The sequence below is a fragment of the Stegostoma tigrinum genome, chromosome 27, assembly GCF_030684315.1.
Source record: "Stegostoma tigrinum isolate sSteTig4 chromosome 27, sSteTig4.hap1, whole genome shotgun sequence".
Taxonomy (NCBI): Eukaryota; Metazoa; Chordata; class Chondrichthyes; order Orectolobiformes; family Stegostomatidae; genus Stegostoma; species Stegostoma tigrinum.
The window spans coordinates 5,003,441-5,026,555 of record NC_081380.1 but is presented as its reverse complement, the minus strand read 5'-3'; the positions used below and the strand labels follow the sequence as shown (position 1 = coordinate 5,026,555).

Genomic DNA, 23,115 nt, shown 5'->3' with positions numbered 1-23,115 from the left:
GACTTCAGAGGCAGAGTTCTAAAGTTGCACAACACTCTATGAGGAGAAAAAAGTCTTATCTTTGTTCTAAAAGGGTGACTCCTAATTTTAAAACAGTGTCCCCTTGTTCTGCACTGACCCAGATGAGGAAACATCGTTGAGTGATAACGACTCAGAACAGTTTTCGATGTCTGCCCAATATAGATTTGTCTACAATCAACAAAACTTGCTTCCCAGCGCATCCGGTATTGATAGCTGGATTCAAACTCCCATTTGAATTTATTGTGCAGCCCACATTCCTATCTTTACAAATGCTTCTAAATTGCATTCCTGATTAGTTTAATCCTGGATTTCACCTTTTCTTTGTCTGGATATGTATTCTCAACATTGTTCCTTAAAATAGTGGCAGCGGCACTGGATGGAGATTTAAATAATTATCTGAATAATAAAATGGCAGTAATATGTATTCGAATGGGATAGAAGACCTAACTGGAGAAACAAAGTATAGCAGCAAACCCTAAGGCAAAAACCCAGAATGATGTAAAGTCTTACATTTTAACCTACTGAGGTCATAATGAAAGCATATTGGTTCAGCGGATCAATCCATTCCCTGCAGACTGATTTCACTGATCCATTAAGGAACAGGCAGAAGACAATTGAAGTTAGCAAGTTTTGAGAAGATTTGTAGCTCAGGTTGAGGTTCTGGATGTGAGTTTGCTGGCTGAGCTGGAAGGTTAGTTTTCAGACATTTCGTCACCATTCTAGGTAACATCATCCCGCTTTCTATTTATCTGTTTAGGTTTCCTTGGATTGGTGATGTCATTTCCTGCATTGGTGATGTCATTTCCTGTTCTTTTTCTCAGAGGATCTCAGATTCTACCATCCTCTGAGAAAAAGAACAGGAAATGACACCACCAATGCAGGAAATGACATCACCAACCCAAGGAAACCTAAACAGATAATAGAAAGCGGGACATAACAGCAGCGCTTTATCGGAGGCTCACTGATGATGTTACCTAGAATGGTGATGAAACATCTGAAAACTAACCTTCCAGCTCAGCCAGCAAACTCACATCCACAATTGAAGTCTTCTTGGTGCTTTCCTTGAACCAGAGAGAATTGAAAACAAAAGCTCAAGTGGGCTTGCATACAGCAAGAACTGCGGATGCTGGAGTCAGAGATAACACAGTGTGGAGCTAGAGGAACACAGCAGGCCAGGCAGCATCAGAGGAGCAGGAAAGTTGACATTTTGGGTCAGGACCTTCCTTCAGAAGTGGGCTTGCTGCCTGTGACTATGGTGCACCATTGGAAAATGTTAATGCTTGACTTTAAGGTGGTGGTACAGGCAGGTTTATTAGGAAGCAAGAACACAACTACTGACTGTCCTATCCCTGAACATGGAGAAGAGTGGGCACTTCAGGGACCTGTTGGTCAGGTACACATCCTTGGAGAGAATAAAGGCAGAGGCTGAAGTGGTTTTGAGGTATTTAGTCTGGTGGGGATTCAGCTAAGGTTGGCTGGCCATGTTTCAAAGAGAACCATCTATTCTGGATGAGACATTACAGCTGAGTTTGTCCTCTCAGGTGAGTATAAAAGGTTTTTTGGCACTATATTTCAAACAAGAGCAGAGAGGGGATGTGTGATTCCTGGCATCTTGTCCAATTTTTAATCTTGAACCAATGTCAATGAAACAGATTGCCTGTTTATCTTTGTCACTTCTGGGGGTCTTGGCCTGTGCAAATTGGCCGCTGCATATCCTATAGAATAACAGTGACTACATGGTGATCAGGTATTCACTGACTGTAACTGTGCTATGGCGAGCCCTGAGGGAGGCTCTGTGTGAGTCTGTTTTCTTCCTTATGTTCATTCAAGGTGACGGTTTTGTAAAAGGGACCTTTCTAGGCAAGGATGCAGTAAACTGCACTTTAGTGCTACCCACAGCTGAACATTTAGTACTGTACTCTGTTCAAAGCGCTTTTTTCTTGAAACACCAGCAAAAGACCTTGTTACCATTAGAAACAACTTTCAGAGGAAATTGGCTATGCACTTGACTTGCTGTCCTTGATGTGTAAGGATGATGAGAGTGAGGAATAATGTCAGTGAGGATTTTTAAAATCCCCTGCAGGAGAACTGTTTTTCTCTTGAGTAAAATACAATTGCTACCACCATTTTTATCGATTCAGGAACTCATTACTTGATGTTCCAGCCAGCCACAGAACTGTCTCAATTATCCTGTGAATGGCTCCGATCAACTCCACACCTTACCATAGTCATGACAGTGGTGTCTTAGCCTCTTGGGTTGGGGGTCACTTGCATTGAATCTGCAAATAAAAAGACAAAAATCACAGTGATGTACAGCAACCCCACTTCCAATTTGCTGCCTGACTGCTTCAGGATGCTGGCTTGGAACATCATGTCTATTTCCAAGGGTCAGGAAATTCTGACAATAAAAGTAGGAACTTCATCACATATAGAATAAAAGCAGGAGTGGCCATTCAGCTCATTGAGACTGGCTGATCATCCAACTCAGTTCCTGGTTCCTGCTTTCTCCCCCATACTCTTTCATCCATTTAGCAGTAAGAACTATACCTAACTCCTTCTTGAAAACATTCAATGTTTTGGTCTCAACTGCTTTCTATGGCAGAGAATTCCACAGGCTCCCCACTCTCTGGGTGAAGATATTTCTCCTCAGCTCAATCCAACCTCATATCCTGAGACTGGTATATTCGTGTTTTGGATTGTAAAACAACCAGTCATTGTAAACAACCTCCCTGCATTTACCCTGTTTAGTCCTGTTAGATTTTGTTTTGGGTTTCTATAAGATTCCTCCCCATTCTTCTAAACTCTAGTGAATACGGTCCTAACTGATGAAGTCTCTCTGCATACATCAGTCCCGTCATCCCAGGAATCAGCCTAGTAAATCTATGCTTCACTCCCTTCATAGCCAGAACATCCTTCCTCAGATAAGAAGACCAAAACTGTACACAATATCCCACTTATGGTCTCACCAAGGCCCTGTACAATTGCAGCATGTTATCCTTGCTCCTGTACGCGAATCGTCTTGTTGTGAAGGCCAACATATCATTTGCTTTCTTCATTGCCTGCTGCTCCTGCAATGTTTACTTTCGGCGACTGGTGTATAAGGACACCCAGCTCTCATTGCACCTCCCACTTTTCCAATCTATTGCCATTCAGATAATAATGTGCCTGTCTGTTTTCGGGGCCAAATTGGATATCTCATGTTTACTCACAATACACTTCATCCTCCACACACTTGCCCACTTGTTCGTACAAAATAAACTGAAAGTTAATCCATTAATATATTGAAGTGGGATTTGAACATCCTGCATTCCATTGCCAACATTTGCCTTAAATAATGAATTGTCAATGTTTCAAACGTGTGAAAACTAATTTGTGAATCTCGTGATTCTGTCCCGATGAGCAGGAAATGGAATGTCACAACACGGCCCTTTGTTCAGTAATACTCAAACTATGTACTAGTGAGTGATTAATAGTTTAAATAGTTAAGGGGGAGTAGCCTGCAGTAAAACAGCCTGGAAGCAAGAAAGACATGACGAAGGAACAAGAAAATAAATTAGCTCTTCAGCCAATTGAACTTGCTTCAGGATTAGGCAGGAGATGCACTGGACAAAGCTGGCATAGCTGTTCATTAATAAAGAAACAACACTTGGCTCTTAAGTAACCTCGTGAGCTAAACTCCTTGGAGTTCTCCCACTGCCTGCTCATTTCCCTGACAGGAGGTTATCAGGAACACTGGAGGAAAAGGCTGATTCGGAAGGAGAGATCACATCTAGAGTGAGACACAGCCCTGAGAGAGTGTATAGTTCAAGGCATTTGGAGGCACCGTGGGAATTTATTTCAATTGTCTGTGGAAATTGCAGGTACATTTTTTTGCTAGAACTTTTGCACACAAACCTGCACCATCTGGGAAAGTGTAGCCTAAAGTGTCAAATCTTCCTTTTCATTTTGCGTCACCAACCCACAGTTAACAGTTGTGCCTTTGAGCAGTAACACCTCTATTCAACTGTCAACAGTCGCCTATCTGGCCAGTTCAACTAAACAGAGCTCTGTGGAAGAAGGCTCACTGAGAAGCACCTTCAGGCTTACAAACCATTCACCCCATCATGCAAATACCAAACCCGTTTGGGAACAGGCCGAGTTCAGAGAAATAGAGCCACTGAACATTCTCGGTGCTGCAAGGAATGATATTCCTGCACCGCTCAGAACTGGCAAAATGCCAAGAGCTGGAAACAGAGCATGTCCCTCAAGTATGTTAACATTTTGGCTGTTTGTTCCACATTGCAAAAATAAGAAACAGAGGGTGGGCATTTCGATACAGTCAGAAGAAAAGGGAATCTACCCCGAACCAGGTACGGAGAGGATCTGTGAACAGAACAACCTAACAAATTAACTTCATCTTCAGTTGCTTCATCAATGACCTTCCCTCCATCATAAGGTCAGAAGTGGGGGATGTTCGCCCATGATTACAAAATGTTCAGCACCATTTGCAATTCCTCAGGCACTGAAGCAGTCCGTGTTCACAAGCAACAAGATCTGGACACTATTCAGGCTCGGGTGGCAAGTGTCAAGTGCCAGGCAATTACCATCTCCAATCTAATCATCGTCCATCGATACACAACGGTGTCACCATCATTAAATCGCCCACTAATAACATCCTGGGACTGCCATTGACAACAAATATTACCAGGCTCACCATATAATTACAGTGGGAGCCTTTGTGGTGCAGTGGTAATGACCCCACCTCTGAGCCAGGAGGCTCAGGGTCAAGTCTTACCTGTTTCAGAAGTGTGTAATAACATCTCTCAACAGACCGATGAGAAAGTATCTATAAATAGAATGGCTCCAAACACAGGCCAGACACTGAGAATTCTGTGGTGAGTAACTCACCTCCTGACTCCCCAAAGCCTGCCCATCACCTACAAGGCACAAGTCAGGCGTGTGATGTCCAGCCCACATCCCACAAATAAATTTTTAAAAATCTCCACTTGCCTGGATGGCTGCAGCTCCAAAAACACACACAGCGTGAGTGGTTCAGAGAGAGTAAGTAAGGCGGGATGGGGCTTGGTAAGGCTTAGGAGCAATGCACATGGCCTCACGGCTGTCTGCACTATCCCTTACCCTACGACAAACAGTGCTTGGACCACAGTGAGCTTGAACAAGGCTGCACATTAAATTCCAAACTGCAAAAATCTCAACTGGCCTGAGAGGGAAACAACGTTGATGGGGCTGGAGGTGTGTGGAGTGGGCTGCATCTGATTGAAAGAGAGGCGGGAGGGTGAAGAAGTCTAGTTTTGACAGAGCAAGTAGCAGAGTCAACGTGATTGGGAGGGTTGGGGGTCAACTATGCCCTGAAGGGTAAAAGGCTAGATTGTGAAGGTCTAGGCACAGCCGCTAAATTGCTGCAGGATGAGAGGAGGGAGACTCAGAAACGGATTGTCAGTCAGTCTGTCAACAGAGGAGAGGGCTCGCTTCAGCCTGATGACAGTGTCATAACCACAGGTCATAATGCAGGTCACTTATGGAAATATGAATTACAAGGTGTACTTTTTAAAAAGAAGGCTTACAGCTAAAAGATGACTCCAGGTGTACATCCACTGGCAAAGTGGCTTATGAACCCCTGGAATGTCACACTTTAGAGTGTGAGGGAAACTTCAAATGGAAAAGACTTAAAAGGAAGAGAAAATGACTGACTGATGATCCATCGCAATAGAAAACCATCTCTTGAGGATTACTTCGCAAGCTGCAGAATCCTGGTCTGTGTCTGGGAATAGGCTGATGTGGTATTATGTACAGCAATTGTATAGGTCTGCACTGCAGCTAAAAGAAAGACTCGCTCTTGCTCTGAGTGCCGGGAGCCAAGGCAATTCTCAGTGAAATCACCACCAAGAAGACAAAAAGCCTGCCAGCTAATTGCAGAGCAAAGAGTCTCAAAATCATCTGCTTCACTACCAACATTACTGGCACCATACAACTTAATGGCTGCCAATGTTCCATCACCTATTCTTCATGGGACCCAGAGGCTGACTCAATTATCGTTTTAACCTTTACCCTTTAACTGGATTCACATTTCTCATGTGAGTTGGTGTGCGTGTGTTTTTTTTCTATTATACTTGCATGTATTTCATAACTAATGTACTTAGCCTTTCTATAACTCAAGAAATTTAATTTGGCTCCTTTCTCAGCATCAACATATTTGGATTGGGGACAGGTCTTTGTGATCTTTCTTTGGTTAATCTCGGTGCAGACAGCCAAGGAAGGGTATCGTTCAAGAAGGGGAGCTAGTTCATATCCTCAGCTTCTAAATTAACCATTCAGGATGATCCCAGCAGGAATTGTAACGAGTTGGGATCCCTCACCCACAAATGATTGTGACAAAACTGATAGGATCCATCAGGCTACAGGTACTAGATTAAGATCAAGATTTCTGGGCACTCTAATCAGCATTTCCCTGTTTCCAGAGTGATTCCCTTGTGGCCAGAGATCTTAGGGTGGAGGGGGCAGGGGTAAGAATGAGTCTGATTATTTACATGAAGGCTGACAATACAAACTTGCCATCCCAAGTGGGTGATAGCCTCAGAGAGTCAAGGAGCAGCTAACAATAATGACAATTCAATCACAGATGGGGCTGTTGACTGACTCTCTAGGTTCAGGGTGTACTTGTATTAGCCAGCTAACCCGCAGGGGTACAGCCAGCTAACCCGGGCAATGCTAGAATTATTGTCTCTGCTGTGCAACCCATCTTAAGAGTTGACTGGGTTTTTAAGGAGTTCAGCTTAATTCTCTTTAGCTTTCTGAAACAAATGGCTTTATCCAGAAAGAATAATAGCCCCGGGCCCTGTGCAATGAACCCAAAATAGACAATAAAATCCCAAAGATGCATCTATGTGTTTCCATAATTTGCTCCAGCTCCCTCAGTGTTGCAGTCCAGAACCAAGGGACTATCAGAAAACACCATCGAATTATTTACAGTTAATTCTTATGCCTGACAAGTGAAGGCAACAAACATAACCAAGCAAAAGTTGTCAGGTTAAATCAGATGGTTAGTCTTCTGGAGGTGCCTGTGTTTCTTTTCTGTTACGGGGTGTTAATGGGAGGAGAGTGAACATTATTCCATTATTTCATCTTAGCAATTCACTACTGCGCACGGTCAAAATTCCAATCAATTAATCTCTAAATGTAAGGCACAACAATCAAAATGCCCCTCAATGAGAAGCAATGTTTTACTCACTATAAGAATATTATAAGCAGCCATTCCCTCTAGGTATAGAGTAGGGTGTCCCTGCTCCCAGTGGTAATGGTGAGGAGATGGGCCAGTCCATAGTATTGGCTGGAACTGCTAAACATCAGAGTACATGAAGTGCTCATTCTCTTCAGAAAACACTTCTAACATTGAGCTTGAGTGAGCCATTGTGCACCGATTCACTGCAGTCACTCAATCGCTTACCATGTGGGAGATAATGCGAGAGGTCATGCACTGAGTCACCAAGCAGCGGCACTGAGTAGCAGCTTGACTGTAGTCTCACTGGCAATTAGACCCAACAGGCGAGGGGAATGGGACCGGGACTGAATGGGGCAAAGTTCACATGATCAATTGAGTGAGTTTGGGAAGAGGAGGAGTTAAGGGATTGAGTGAATGAGGGAATGGTGGTTGGGAAGAGAAGCAGTTGCATGAATAAGTACAGTGAATTTAAGAAGTGGTGCAGTTTTATTCACTCATGGGACATGGGTATCCCTGGCTGGGCTGGCATTTATTGCCCATCCCCACCTGCTCTCGAGAAAGTGGGGGGCAAACTGCCTTCTTGAACTGCTGCAGTCCTCCTGCAGTGGGTTGACCCACAATGCCCTTAGGGAAGGGAATTCCAGGATTTTGACCCAGTGACGGTACTTCAATATATTTCCAAGTCAGGATGGGGAGTGGCTTGGAGGGGAACTTGAAGGCGATGGTATTCCCATTTATCCACTGTTCTTGTCCTTCCATATGGAAGTGGTCATGGGTTTTGAAGATGCTGTCTGAGGATCTTGTAGATAGTACACACTGCTGTTACTGAGCGCTGGTGGTGGAGGGAGTTTGTGGGGGATATAGTGCCAATCAAGGGGGCTGCTTTGTCCTAGATGGCTTGAAGCTTCTTGAGTGTTCTTGGAGCTGCACTCATCCAAGGAAGAGAGTGAGAGATAGACGGAGCTTGGGAAGAGGGGCAGTTGAGTGAATGAACCGGGGAAGAGCTGGTGTTTGGGAAGAGAGGTGGGTGTGGGTGTTTCAAGGGAGAGATAATGGAAGAGGGGCATCTGTGTGTTTGTATATGTGTGCTAGGGGCAGAGGGGCTGAAGTAAATGGGTCTGTTGGGGTTGTCAATAGGAAGGGTGATTTATTGAGTCTTCTGTCACCAGGGAACATTGAGAGCTTGGATAAAACCCACAAAACCCCCTAACATAATAACATTGTTACAACATGCCTTTAAAGCACAGATATTTATTTAACACATGTTAATCTGTTTTCTTTAGTGCAGAGAAGACTGAGGTGGGGGTGACATGACTGAGGTGGATACGACTACGAAGGGTTCAGACAGGGTGAGTAGAGAAGAGATGCGCCCCTTGGTTGAGGAGTCAATCACGAGGTAAGGGTAATGGGGATGAGATTTGGGGGGATTTGAGAAAAAAACTTTTTCACTCAGTGGGTGGTGGGAATCTGAAATGCACTGCCTGGAAAGGTCGTGCAGGCCAGATATCTTACAACCTTTCAAAAATTATATGGATGGACAGTTCAAATATAATAACATTCAAGGATATGGGACAAAAGCAGGAAATTAGGATTAGTGCACCTTTAGCGTTAGTTATATCAGTGCAACATGATGGGCTGAAGGGCATTTTTTGTACTGTACAAATCTATGAATGTTAATAATCATATACTGATCGTTACTTTATTGCTGCTTCATTTTTGCTAATGTCTGGGTCTTGAAGTATGAAAAAAACGTCTGGGTGGGGAGATGACGGCTTAGTGATGTTATCACAACTTAATCCACAGACCTGGGTAATGACCCGGGAACCAGGGCCTGAATCCTGCCACTGCAATAAAAAAAATCCGGAATTAAGCGACTAATAATGACAATGAATTCATTGTTAATTGATGAAAAATGTCCTTCAGGGAAGGAAACCACTACCCTTAGCTGGTCAGGCCTGCATGTGACTCCAGACCCACAGCAGTGTAGCTGGCTTTCAACATCCTCTAGGCAATTAGGGTCAGGCAACAAATGCTGGCCTGGCTAGCATCACGTGAATGAATAATGAAAGAAAACCCACCTTCAATCTACGGGGTGACTTACAGAACGTTAATAAAGAGACTGTGTAAATTACATATAAGCAAGTTTGTGCCACCAATTGGTGCTGACAGAGAGAGTTCACCCAAACCCAAGAAAGACAAAGCTCAGAGAGATGGGCACAAACGCAGCACAGGCAAGTAACTGAGCTGTCAATATCCCACTGGGGGTGTGTAGGTGCACAGGAACAGCGTTGCTTCAGAGAGAAGATTCACTCCTACCTTCACTGAGAAACAGAGCGATAATGGAAAGGTTATCCACGGAGTATGAAAGACTATGCAGTATTTCTTAATGGCTGACCTTTCCTTTCCATTCTTACTTTCCACTTATGATTCACTCTTACTAAGGTGTAATAAAAGTCATGACAGATTTTTACTGTTACAACTTTGTTTGGTTTTGTCTGACAAATATGACTCTACAAACTGCAGGGTGGTGGGAAATGGCCCTTAATATAAAATCTAAGCTTACACTCTGGAGTGGTACCTGAGATATGGTACTGCCAGAGGTGCTGGCTTTCAAAGAACATGTTCAAGCCTATCTGACTGTCCTCCCTCATGGATTTACATGATCCCACAGCACATTTTTGACCAGTTTTCCCTGGTGCCCTAGCCAGTAATTATGCCTGAACCAACATCACTTTAAAAAGAGATCATCAGGTGGTAAGCATATGGCTGTCCGTGGGACTGCGCTGTACTCAAATTACATGCTGAATTTCCTATACTTCTCTATGCTTCAGAAATATTTCACTGGCTGTGAAATTCTTTAGGATGGCATGAAAGAAGCTACAAAAACGCAATTTGAGTTTGCTGAGAAAGGAGACTAGCCTCCAACACTTCCCATCTTGCACCCATCAGGGCATATGCAAGAATGCCAAATTTCCAAAGGGAGCAACCATTGATAGTGTGCGTGAGAAGGGTGCTGATTGGTTGCTAAGTCAACTTGACGCTTCAAGGTAATGACTTCACCATCCACTTGCCAACCAATCAGCACGCTTACCTGCTGTGGGGTAATCTGCCACGTCTTTTGAAATTTGACATTCTTGCGTCTGTCCTGATGAGTGCAGGATGAAAATCTTTGACAGCGTTTCTTGACTTTTGTACGCAACTCTTTCTTTTGATAGCCACTGGTAGAACTGAGAAGTAAATGACTGTCAGTTTTCCTTTCAACTGAAGGAACATTAGATACCAGGGGCTGGCGATTTGTGACCATCCTCCACTGTTTTGGCCAGGTCCATGTCTGTGGACCCTATCATCAGAATATCCCAGCAGCTAGAAGATGGGCCCACCTCAGCTTTGTTGCTGAGGTAACAGCAGTTGGAAAATGAGTGCAACTTGAATCTGGTTACACAACAGTGTGGCTGCTTGGTTTTTTGCTGTTGTTGGGAAGATACCACATGTAAGGCTATTAAAAAGGGCAGGAACCCGTGGTGCTGAGGTAATTCACCATTGGGATAAGGGGGGCATTTTCAGGGTTAGTGACATGTAACTAGTGGGGTGCCACAGGAGTCGGTGCCGGTCCCACAATTATTTACAACATACGTAAGGGACTTGAATGAGGATTGTGAATTTATGATAACCCAAAAATAAGTGGTGAGGGTGATGCAGTGTATAAAGTGTGGTATTATTGAGTTAAGTGAGTGGGCATTAAGTGGGAAAATGTGAGATTATGTACTTAGAATACAGGAATATTATTTAAATGAAGAAAGACTGCAGAAAGCTACAGCATAGAGGCATTTGAGGGCCCTACTGGGTAATAGGGAAGGCTAATGGAATTTATTTCAAAGGGAATGGAATATAAAAGTAGAATGACTTTGCTAAAACTATACAAGACACTCATCACACCACAGTAATAATGCTGCAAACAGTTTTGGTCCCTTATCTAAGGAAAGGTTTATTGGCATTGGAGAGAGGACAGAGAAGGTTCGCTAGGCTGATCCTGATATAAAGGGATTGTCTTACACGGAAAGTTTGAGTGGTTTGGGGTTGTTTAGAAGAATGAGAGACCCCATTGCATTCCCTGACTGTGTCCTTTGTCTCACCTTTGTGAGCCTTGGAGAAGCAGAGCACTGCTAAAGGGTACAGCAAGAGGGGGGAGGGGAAGGTTGGAAAAACTTGCCCTCCATGGAATGACCAGCAAGCACCAACTGAGCTCTGCTCAGGGTCGGTACAGATACTGCAAGCTGTTGTTTGCACTGTGCTGACATCCCACGGAAACTAAAATCACCGGATTACATTTGTGGTACAAAGCTGACGACAGGGCTCCTGAGCACCCTTCATTAATTTGACATCTATCATCACCTTGCCTCGGAAACCACGGACCTCCAGCTGAGTCAAATAACCCTTAGCTCTGTGTGAATGAGGTCGGAATAGCTTTTGTCAAATTTTGTTGACAAGCCCCAAATTCACTGACAAAAGGAACGAATATTATCGGCTTTGGGTAAAGTGGTGTGTACGGGCCACAGTTTGATTTGAGCTGTTTGAACAATGTCTTTCTGAATGCTTCGAAGCTGGATTTCCAGTCCTATGTGATTTTTGCTCCATTTTCTCCGTTTTCCTGTCATTCAGCACCACCGAATCCAGAATGCGGGGGAGCGACTCGTTCCCCCGCACCACTTCACCAGAGAGAAGCTCCTCTCCGCAAAGTTTCAACCAACATACAGAGGGAAAGTGGGGGGGGGGGAGAGAATAGCATTTTGATTGAATTTGATTAATTTATTGTCACATGTATTTTGCTGCAAAATACACAGTGAGAAGTGTTGTTTTGTGTCGCCGCACTGGCGCCATCTAAGAGCACAGAAAAATAAATCAAAACATAAAGACAGAAGTATAAAGAAATAAACAGCTCAACTTTACGGTCTTTCTTGTTAGGTGCTCCGCCATTGGCCATGGGCCTGGAGCGAGGTATGAGCCCCCTTTGCCACATCACTGCCGCTGGGATGCCGCTTCGGTGCCATCTCGTCTCCACCAACTCTCTCGACACTACGGGTCCTTGCTGGACCTCAGACTGATGCAACCGACACTGGGTACCGCACCGCTCAGGCCCAGCTCCATCACCGCTTTGGGCCTACCTTGCCGGTGCAGCTGGGTCTCCATTCTAAGGCCCAAACGCCCCACCTCCATGAATCACCGCCGGGAACCCGATTTCACCTTTTCAGAGGGCGGTGACGTGGGAACTGAGCTGACATGACATCAAGCACATTGCCCACTGGTGGGGTGGTCTTCCAACAGCATGCCACCTGTGAGCCATTCTCAGGAAGGCTACCTGGGGGTGAAACCGCAGCCAATTGAGACAATTAATGCGCCCAGGTTTTTGATTTGTTCACGAGATGTGGGTATGGCTGGGGAGTCCAGCATTTATTACCCATTGCCAATTGCCCAGTGGGTAGTTCAGAGTCAAGCACATTGCTGTGCCCCTGAAGTCACATGTAGGCCAGACTGGGTAAAGACAGCAAATTTCCTCCCCGGAATGATACAGGTGAACCAGATAATCGACAATTTTAAGAACTGACAATTAGCTCACAATGAGAATAGCTTTGAAATTACAGATTTTCATCAAATTCAGATGTCACCATCTCCAATACTGGGATTTGAACCCATTTCCTCAGACTCAATCTGGGGTTCTCGACTACGAGCTTAGTGACTATGCCACCATCTCCTCATTAAGGCCACTCTCTCATGCCAACTGACATTTTGCAGTTGCAGGGTTTGGTTCACACAGCGGCTGAAAGATGGTCTCTTGGCGAAGGCAACCTCGTAGTCCAGGGGGCTCAAGGTCATAGTTGACTGGGCTGTCAACCTCCCATCCCCCCAACACTCACCCTGGCCACTCGGCCCCAGCTACAGCAGTGGGCCAATGCAGTAGAGGAGCTCTCAAGGCCATGCAGCTCCATTCTTTCTAAAAGTAATTTATTTTCTTTCACTTGGATTCAGAACCTCGTGCAAATTAGGAGGCATATTTCATCTTACCAGCTCAGCCTGTTGCCATGCGCAGTCTGTCATCACTGGAGGACCACCCATTCATCCGTTCCTTTTGACAGACTAGCTGCTAGTGTTAATTAGAGTGCTAGCACCAATTGGCCGATCCTGCAAAACCTGACATCAAAAGGAAACCTGCCAACCTTACCATGTCTGGCCTCTATGTGACTCCAAACCAACCGCGATGTGGTTAACTCTTAACTGCCCTCTGAAATGGCCCCACAAACCTCATTTTGAGGTCCAACAGGATGGGGGCAACAAATGCTGTCCTGGCCAGTGACACCTTTACACCCAGGAGAGAATTTTTAAAAACCTCAACACAGAAAATTGCTCAGTGATTGAGAAACAGAAATAGAAAAAAAACTCAGTAGGTCCAGCAGCATCTGTGGGGAGAAATCAGAGTTAACGTTTTGGATCGAGTGACCCTTCTTCACAGAGCAGTTCCACAGATACCGCCAAACCAGTTGAGTTTCTTCAGCAATTTCTGTTTTTGTTTCTGATTTCCAGCATCCGCAGTTCTTTCAGTTTTTTGCACAGTGACTGAGGTTGAGAAGAGGAATTTGGAGAGACAATATATGTTACACTCATGCAACATCAAAGCTCAAAGGTGACAGAACAAATTAGCTGATCCGTAGGGATTACTGGGGCTTTTACAAGATCCAATAAATTATGCAAAACCTTTAAAAAAAAGCATGAGGTCAGGCCCAGATGGAGTATCGTATCTAATTCTGGGCACAATAATTTTGGAAGGAGGCGCTGCCTTCTTGGACTGCTGCAATCCATATGCTGTAGGTAGACCCATGATGCTGTTAAAGAGGGAGTTCCAGGATTTTGACCAAGTGACACTGAAGGAATGGAATGGAATTGGTGGTGCTCCCATGTATCTGCTGCCCAGTTAGAAGTGGTCAGGGGTTTGGAATGTGCTGTCGAAGGAATCTTGCCGTGTTGCTTCAGCAGATGGGTGCACACTGCTGATGCTGTGCATCAATGGCAGAGGGAGTGAGTGTTGGACGTTGTGGTTGGGATGCCAATCAAGCAGGCTGCTCTGTGCTGAGTGGTTTTGTGCTTCTTAGGTGCTGTTGGAGCTGCACTTATTCAGATAAGTGGGCAGCATTCCATCACACTCCTGGATTGTGCTGATCTGTAGATGTTGGACAGTATGGGGGAATTGGGAGCAGTGGGGAGTATCCGCACTTCTGACCTTATGATGGAGGGAAGGTCATTGACAAAGCTGCTCAGGATGGTTGGGCCTTGGGCACTACCCTGAGGAATTCCTGCACAGATGTTCTGGAGCTGAGATGACTGGCCCCCGAGAGTCAGATCTTCCTACAGGCCAGATTTGACACCCGCTGGAGGAGAGATTTTCCCCTAATTCCCACTGAGTCCAGCTTTGCTGGGTCACCGCATTACTACCTTCAGAAAAATGCTGTCTAGATGTTTAGGGCTGTTGCCCTCCCCTCGGGAATTCAGCTCTTTTGTCCATGTTTGGGCTAAGGCTGTAATGAGGCTTGGAGGATCAACTCAGCTCCACTAACTGCCCATTCACCAGAACTCTTAAGTCCTTTAGAACCCCTACAGTGTGGGAACAGGCCCTTCGGCCCAACAAGTCCACACTGAACCTCGGTGCATCCTACCCAGACCCATTCCCCTATAACCCACCTAAGCTACACTGAACACTATGGACAATTTAGCATGGCCAACCCACTTAACCTGCACACCTTTGGACTGTGGGAGGAAACCAGGGCGCCCGGAGGAAACCCACGCAGACACGGGGAGAATGTGCAAAGTCCACACAGACAGACAGACACCTGAGGCTAGAATCGAACCTGGGTCCCTGGTGCTGTGAGGCAGCAGTGCTAACCACTGTGCCACCGTGCTATTCAAAAATCTACCAATCTTTATCTTAAAATCATTCAACAAGGTAGCCTCAACTGCTTCACTGGGCAGGAAATTCCAACAATTCGCAACTCTTTGGGAGAAGAAGCTCCTCCTCAGCTCTGTCCTAAATCTGATACTCCTTATTTTGAGGCTGCGTCCCTTAGTCCTAGGTTCACCTGCCAGTGAAAACATCCTCCCTGCTTCGATCTTGTCTATTCCCTTCAGAATTTTATGCCTGTCCTAAATTCCAATGAGTACGATCCCAGTCTGCTCAATCTCTCCTCATAAGCCAACACTCTCAACTCCAGGATTAACAATGAACCTCTTATGCAACCCCTTCAGTGCCTGAATGATTGTAAAGTTGTGGGATGAATGGAGCTATATCAACGTAAGATTTTCTTACAAGTTTTGGACAGGGTGAATTTTTCGAGAAAAGTTCCAGCAGCGACGGGATTGGCAACACATGAATAAAGTGGAAAAGCTGGGACTGTACTCCTTACAGCAGAGATGGCGAAGAGGAGATTTGATAGAGGCGTTTAAAACCAGGACGTGTTTGGATAGGGAGAAAATGCACTCTATGCCTGAAGGGTTATAACTAGGAGCCTAGAATGAAGGTGGTGAGCAAACAAACCGGCAATGAATTGAGGAGAAACTCTTTGATGTAGCGAATGGTTAGGGTTTGGAACGTACTGTCTGATAGATATCGATCCAATGACAACTTTCTAATGGAATTAGTTAAATTGCAGCAAAAAGTGCAGAAAGCTAAGGCCATCTGGGCTGCTCTTTGAAGGGTCATGCACATTTTTGATAGACCAAATGGCCTCACTCTGTGTAACGCTCTTCAATCATTCATGTACATACAGTAGACAGGATAGAGGCAGCCGGCAGCAGTCTCAAAAGACTCAAGGTGGTTGTGGGGAGCAGACAGGAATGGGGCTGGGGGCAAATAAACTCGAGTTAGGGGTGATGGTAGATGCCAAGAGCCATTATTCTTACCACCTCTTCGCACACGCTTTTGCTCGAATAGGAGTAGCAGGGCGAATGGATTTGAGCTCCAACTGTACTGTGTCTGCTTCAACAACCTCAATGTCAGTCACCTCCCAGAGACATCTGCTCTGGTCAGGTTTCGAAAGGGTTCACACTCACTACTCATTGGGCTTGTCTGTGTTTTTTTTAAGAAAGAAGCATCTCATCACCACGTACAAAAATACTGGAAGCATTACAAAGTGCTAAGCGCGTGGAAACCTGACTGTCAGAATTAAGTTAATTGTCACCTTATGATGATGCACTGGTTTAGACAAGCTGGATTAAACAGCCCTACAACGTACAGCAGTGGCACCATACAGAGAGGTTGTTTTGAATGCTATTTCACATCCAAGTCAGCCATTCCTAAGGGCTTATTAGTATAATGCTTCCCTCTAATCTCTGCTACAAGGATGGGTTAAAAATAACAATTTTTTTCCCCTCGAGTGCAGTGAATCACACCACTATTCCACTCAATGGCCTAACTCCAAAGCACTATCACTCTGAGTCTGTCGTTGGCAGACTCCAATCCACTAGCTAATTGCACAGTCTGGTTTTACTGAGGGACCTCACCAAGAGGGGTCAGGCAAGGTTCTGAGCGTTCCATTGGTCAGGGAATCTGGGTCACAGGATCTGTGGAATTCTGTACTCCAGACAGTTATGGATGCCCCATCAACTAATGCATTTCAAGCTGTGACGGACACAATTTGGATCTCTTGTGGAACCAAGGGATATGAGGGCATACGAATGGATGAGTCAGGAGCAAGAGTAAGCCATTTCATCCTCAAGCCTCCTCCACCATTCAACAGCATCATGACCGATCCAACTGCAACCTCCAATACACATTCCCGCATACTACCAACAATCTTTCACCCCCTTGATTACCAAGAATCTAATCCACTTCCACCTTAAAAATATTCAAAGGTTCTGTTTCCACCTTTTCAGGAACAGAGTTCCAAAGATTCTCAATCCTCAGAGCAATAATTTCACCTGCCACAAATGGGTGACCCCAGATTTTTAGACACTGACCCCTAGTTCTAGACTCTCCCACAAGAGAAAACATCTTCTCCACATCCACCCGGTCACGAACCCTCCTGATTTTATCTGTTTCACCTCCTACTCTTCTTGATTACAGAGAACACAAGCCTAGTCTGTTTAACCATCCCTCATCAGACAGCTGGCCCATACCAGGGATAATGGGAACTGCAGATGCTGGAGAATTCAAGATAACAAAGTGTGGAGCTGGATGAACACAGCAGGCCAAGCAGCATCTCAGGAGCACAAAAGCTGACGTTTCAGGCCTAGACCCTTCATCAGAGAGGGGGATGGGGAGAGGGTTCTGAAATAAATAAGGAGTCATAAACTTTCCCTAAACTGCTTTCAATGCACTTACATCTTACCTTAAGTCAGGTGATCAAAGCTGTACACAATACTCTAGGTGTGATCTCACCAAAGCCCTGTTTGACTGAAGCATAACCTCCCTAAGTTGCACTCAATTCCCCTCACAATAGGCTAGACATTCTGTTAGCTTTCCTGATTACTTGTTGTAGATGCTAACCTGTGATTCATGCACTCACACACTCAGATCACTCTGCATCTCAGAGCTCTGCAACTTCTCACCATCTAGGTAATATGCTTCTGTTTTATTCTTCCTGCCAAAATCGACCATTTCTCTTTTTGCACATTGTATTCCATTTGTCACATCTTTGTACACTCACAGATGAGTGAGAATCACTGGTGGTGGTGGGGTGGGGGTGTTGGGGGTTAGTCACCTGGATAGCTGGTTTGCAATGCAGAGTGACACCAGCAGTGTAGGTTCAGTTCCTGCACCAGCTGAGATTACGATGAAGGATTCGCCTTCTCATCCTCTCCCCTCACCTGGCGCATGGTGACCCTCAGGTTAAACCATCACCAGGTGTCTCTCTGTAGTGAGAGGGCAGTGCTATGGTGACTTCGTAAACTTTTACATTCACTGAACCTATTCATATCTCCTTGTTTCAGAGATAGTAGGGGCTGCCGATGTTGGAGAATCTGAGATATCAAGGTGTAGAGCTGGGTGAACACAGCAGGCCAAGCAGCATCAGAGGAGCAGGAAGGCTGACGTTTCGGGCCGAGACCTTCTTCAGCAACTTCTTCAGTTTCGGGTCTAGGCCTGAAACGTCAGCCTTCCTGCTCCTCTGATGCTGCTTGGCCTGCTGTGTTCATCCAGCTCAACGCCCTGTCATCTCAATATCTCCTTGTGATGTTTTTATATCCTCTTCACAACCTTACTTCCCTACTCATATCTTTGTGTCGTCAATAAATATGGCAAATACACCTTCTAACCTTTATCAAAATTGTCTAAATAATTTATAAACAGTTGAGGTGCCAGTACCAACCTTTTATACCTATACTCTGCTCCCTGTTAGCCAAACAATCTTCTCTCCAGGCCCCTGCACCACGGGTTTTCACAATAACTTTTGACATTGGCACCTTATCAAATGCCTTCTGGGGGCAGGTGAACAGGTGGAGGCAAAGCCCAAGATCACCCATGGCCAGACAGAATGGTGGACCAGGCTTGATGGGCTGAATGGTCAACACCTGCTCCTATTTCTGCTGTTTTCGTCACAGGTTCAATTCCACGGATGGCAAGTAGTAGGGGCTGGTAGCTTAGTTAGTATCCCCTGTGGTGCCAACAGAAACCCCACAGAACCGGGGGTGTCTGCTCTCTGTTCAGGGTACTATCCTGCCTATTGGTTCAATCAGAGATAATGGGAACTGCAGATTCAATCAGGTCATTCTTCCTCACTGTTAAAGGCACTGCATTCATGTAGCCCCTTTGATGACCGTAGGATCATAACAAAGTGCTTAGCAGCCAAACACAGTCGCAGTGAAGATATTGGAAGTGTGGTAGCTAATCTGCTGACTGTAAGCTCCCACAGTGTAATAATGACCAGATCTTGTTTTGGATGTTGTTTGGGAGATGAACTCTGAACAAGACAGGGGAACGATCTCACAGCTCTTTATCTTTTGCATCCACCTGAGACAGCAGACAGGGTGTCGGTTTAAAGACAGTATCACTGACAAGTCGGTCAGGATTGTACAACCTAGAGTTTAGTGCCGGAGTCTAAGGCAGCCCACAATTCTCTGAGTCAGACATGGCACTGTTACCCACAGAACCACAGCTGACACAGATGTTTATGTTTCTCGTCGATGTTTACATTTGCCAGCCTACAACAAACCCGCCTTGTTTCGGGCATGTTTCCATAGTGAAAGGCATTCTTCCACGGACAGGTCATCAGACTAGAAGCTCTTCCACAAAGGGTGCTCTGCAGCCATTAGCCTTACTCCTATCTGATTTCACCTTCGTGACACCTCGGCATTGCTACCAGGGCCAGCGTTTTTTGCCCATCCCTAATTACCCCCTGAACTGAGTTGGTTCCTGGACCATTTCAGCAGGCAGTTAAGTGTTGTTCACATTGCTGCAGGTCTGGAGTCACATGTAGGCCAGGCCAGGTGAGGACAGCAGATTTCCTTCGCTAAAGGCCAACTGATGACAATTTTCTGGTCACTATTACTAAGCCTAGTTTATAATTCCAGTTCTTATTAAATAAATTTAAGTTCCACCAGCTGCCATGGCAGAATTTAAACCCACATGTCCAAAGCATTAGCCAAGGCCTCTCAATTTCTCATTCATTATCACCTTCTCCCCAGATCTTCTAAACTGTCTGGATGGGAGAGGCTACCAACAAGTATAGCCTCTCAGGGTTGAAGAGAGATGGCTGGGGTAGAGAATGCTGGCTGTTCAGGATTTCTGTTATTCAATGCTATCCAGTCATCCCTGCTGGCAGCTAGGCCTCGGGGAAAGGCTGGATTTGTTGCGATGTCCCCACAGTTGAACGACCACTTGGGCTCAAGTTTAGAATGGCAAGGAGCCACCAACCACATCCTGCCAGAAGGTCTGAGGGAATGAGGGAGAAAAGCAAAGGAACTAGTGAGAAAGGTTCTCCTGTCTAACAGAAGTGGACAGCATCAGACAAGATCAACAAAGAGTGACATAACCACAAGAACAGGGCAGCTGTTTACCAACTGATGGAGTGGATACTATACCAAGTGAGGCCATTGGGTCCTTTGTGTCTGCGTCAACTCTGTGAGAGCAGGTCAGCTAGGCCCAATCCCTGCCTGCACCTCAATTCCTGAAAAGTATTTCTCTTCAGAGAATCATTCAAATCTGTCTTGAAAGTCCCAATCACATGTGTCTCTGCCACACACCCAGGCCGTGCTTGCCATTTGGTAACGACTCAACTGCCTAAAACAAAATGTTCTCTTCCCACCTCCAGTTCTTTTGTCAATCACTTTAAACTGATGTCCTCTGGTTAACATGAACAGTGGTGAGTGTGAGTGAGACTCTTAGTGGCGTACGCACACGTATTTGTGACTGTGTATACTTGTGAAACACTGTGCATGTGTGTGTGTGAGAGAGTGAGAGAGAGAGAGAGCGACAGACTCTGAGACTTGTTGTATGTGACTGTGTGTACATGTGTGAGACAATGTGTGAGACTCTAATGCATGTAGTTGTGCGTGAGAGACACCATGCGAGACTGTGTGTGATGGATGGTGGGGGATCACACCCCTTTTTGCTTCCAAGTTGAATTTGCAACTTAATTTTGAGAATTAATTTGCAAAAATCGTTTTCAGAATTGATTGAACCAGTCCCTTCTCAAGCCACAGGTCCAGACAGAATGTAACAATATCATCGCACCCTCTCCTTATTTCAGACATCTTGCAGAGGCTAACGTTCAGAGATAAAACTGAGAACAGACCAGATCAGCAAAGTGGACTCTACGAGGGAGTCGATCGAAACCATGAGCAGAGAGCATGAATGTAAAGGTTTAATAGAAACAGGCCTCAGGCCGACTGGGGTGTGAACGACTATCCCTAATCCCACGCCATTGGTTTCTGCTGTTACAGGCAATTCAGGCCCGTCTGATCCTTCACAAAGGTCTCCATAAATATCAGGCCGGAAATGGGATTTTTGGCCAGGACCAGATGCTCCATGGAGCACAGGCACAGGGCTGGGATAAGGAAGGGGATGTCACATCCTGGGCTCAGCCACTGCATTTCCCTGTGGAATCAACCACTCAGCCCTGAGGGAATCTCCGCTCAACACTCACCTTGAACAGCCTAGCTGTTTTAAGCTACTTCGAAGGGCAATTAAGGTGTGGTGCTGAAAGTTTGACTGGAGTCACATACAGGCCAGATCGGGTTAGGTTGGCAGATTTCTCACCCCAAAGGGCATCAGGGGACCAGGTGGACCTCCACAATAATACAACAGCTTCAGGGTCACTTTCACCCAATTTCAGCTATGGATTTCCAGAAATTGAAACCAAGAATGCTGGGAAAAACTCAGCAGTGTAAGCATGAGGGAGGGGAAGGGCCTCTGGTTGAACATCTCAGCCTAAAGATGCCTCTTCAGACAGAGGAGCATTGAAATGTGCTACTGCATTTTGGGGTGACGTCTCGGGAATAGTACAACCTCATGGGTGTTCCTAGCCGACATTCCCAGGGGGTGTGACAGTGCCAGTGCCAGCTGCTGCGAAGCTAACAGATCCTGCCAGCAGGAGGTACCGAGGTGGCGCTTTGTCAGAAGCAGGCATTATTTGGGTACTAGCCACCTCTGTCAATGTGGCTTGATCATCCCTGGTGTATATGTTACCTGGCAGACTGGCAAAGTCAAACTCTACTTACAATCCGCTGTGCCCGCAACAGAGTTGCCATCACGGTCAGACCATATGACACAGGACCAAAACTAGGCTAATCAGCCCATGCTGCTATTCAGTAAGATCAGGACTGATCTGAAAATCGTCAACTCCACTTTCCTGCCCCCATCCCCCATAACTCTTGATTCCCTCACTGATTAAAAAATGTACATACTTAATGGGCCAGCTTCAACTGCCTTCTGTGGTGAAGGATTTCATAAATATACTCCCCTCTGAGAGAAGAAATTCCTTCTCACCTCTGTCTTAAATATGTGACTCCCTACTCTGAGATACGCCAGCTGAGTCCCAGACTCTCCTGCAAGGGGAAACAACCTTTCTGCATTTACCCTGTCAAGTCCCTGGTAAATCTCACACATTTCAATAAGGTCACATCTCATTCTTCTAAGCGCCAATGAGTTCAGATGTAGTGTACTCAACCTCTTCTTGTGAGATAGTCCTTCTGTACCCACAAATATGGTCATATGAATGTCTTCCATTTGAGTCTCACGGCTGCAGAATTTTCCTGCTGCTGGTAGTGATTCAACAATGTCAAAGAGACATTAATGGGCCAATTCACCGACTGGAGACAAAATGTTCTTTACCATCAAGTATTTACATTCTGCAGAAAGGGTGAGGATTTAATTGATGCCAGTATCCCACACAATTGAATGTGGGAACATGATGCATTGCTATCTATACTCTCTGTGCTCATCAGATCAATGTAATTAAACTGATTTCTCTTTGTTCAACCTGTGAAGCCTTCGGACGCCTGTCTGAAACAAGACAGAGGAAGATGCAGGCAAGGGCTGGTCATATGCTAAGCAATTATTAACCAGGGATTTTTAAAGCTGTTAAATCAGTGCAACGCACCAGATTAACAGGTACTGAGCTTGTAGCAATTAATAAAGATGAGCTCAATTCCTAATGAGGAGCTCAGATCACAGGAGCTATTGACAAAGGCACCAAGAAACAATAAGCATTCATGATAAATTGCTGCAGCTGATTCAGGCTCATCTCAACCTTCTGTCGGGTTGCTTTTGAAAAAATTAAAAGGTTGATCAAATTGCCTTTGTCCCTAATTGAAGTGAGGGATGTTTGTGCAGGAGGAGGTCACGCTGCAGTGTTAGTTTCAAAGAATCAGAGAATCCCTACAGTGTGTAAACAGAC

At 45.3% G+C, this 23,115-nt stretch overlaps 1 protein-coding gene across 1 annotated transcript in view; it reads right to left on the bottom strand.

Annotated features, from left to right (window-relative positions):
• The window catches only part of LOC125464768 (protein spinster homolog 3-like), a 135,785-nt gene that overhangs the window by 3,919 nt on the left and 108,751 nt on the right, over positions 1 to 23,115 (bottom strand). Inside the window, exon 12 of the mRNA XM_048557573.1 lies at positions 2,245 to 2,300. Within this exon, the coding sequence (XP_048413530.1) occupies positions 2,266 to 2,300 (35 nt within the window). The 3' untranslated portion in view covers positions 2,245 to 2,265. The remainder of the gene's footprint in view (positions 1 to 2,244; positions 2,301 to 23,115) is intronic.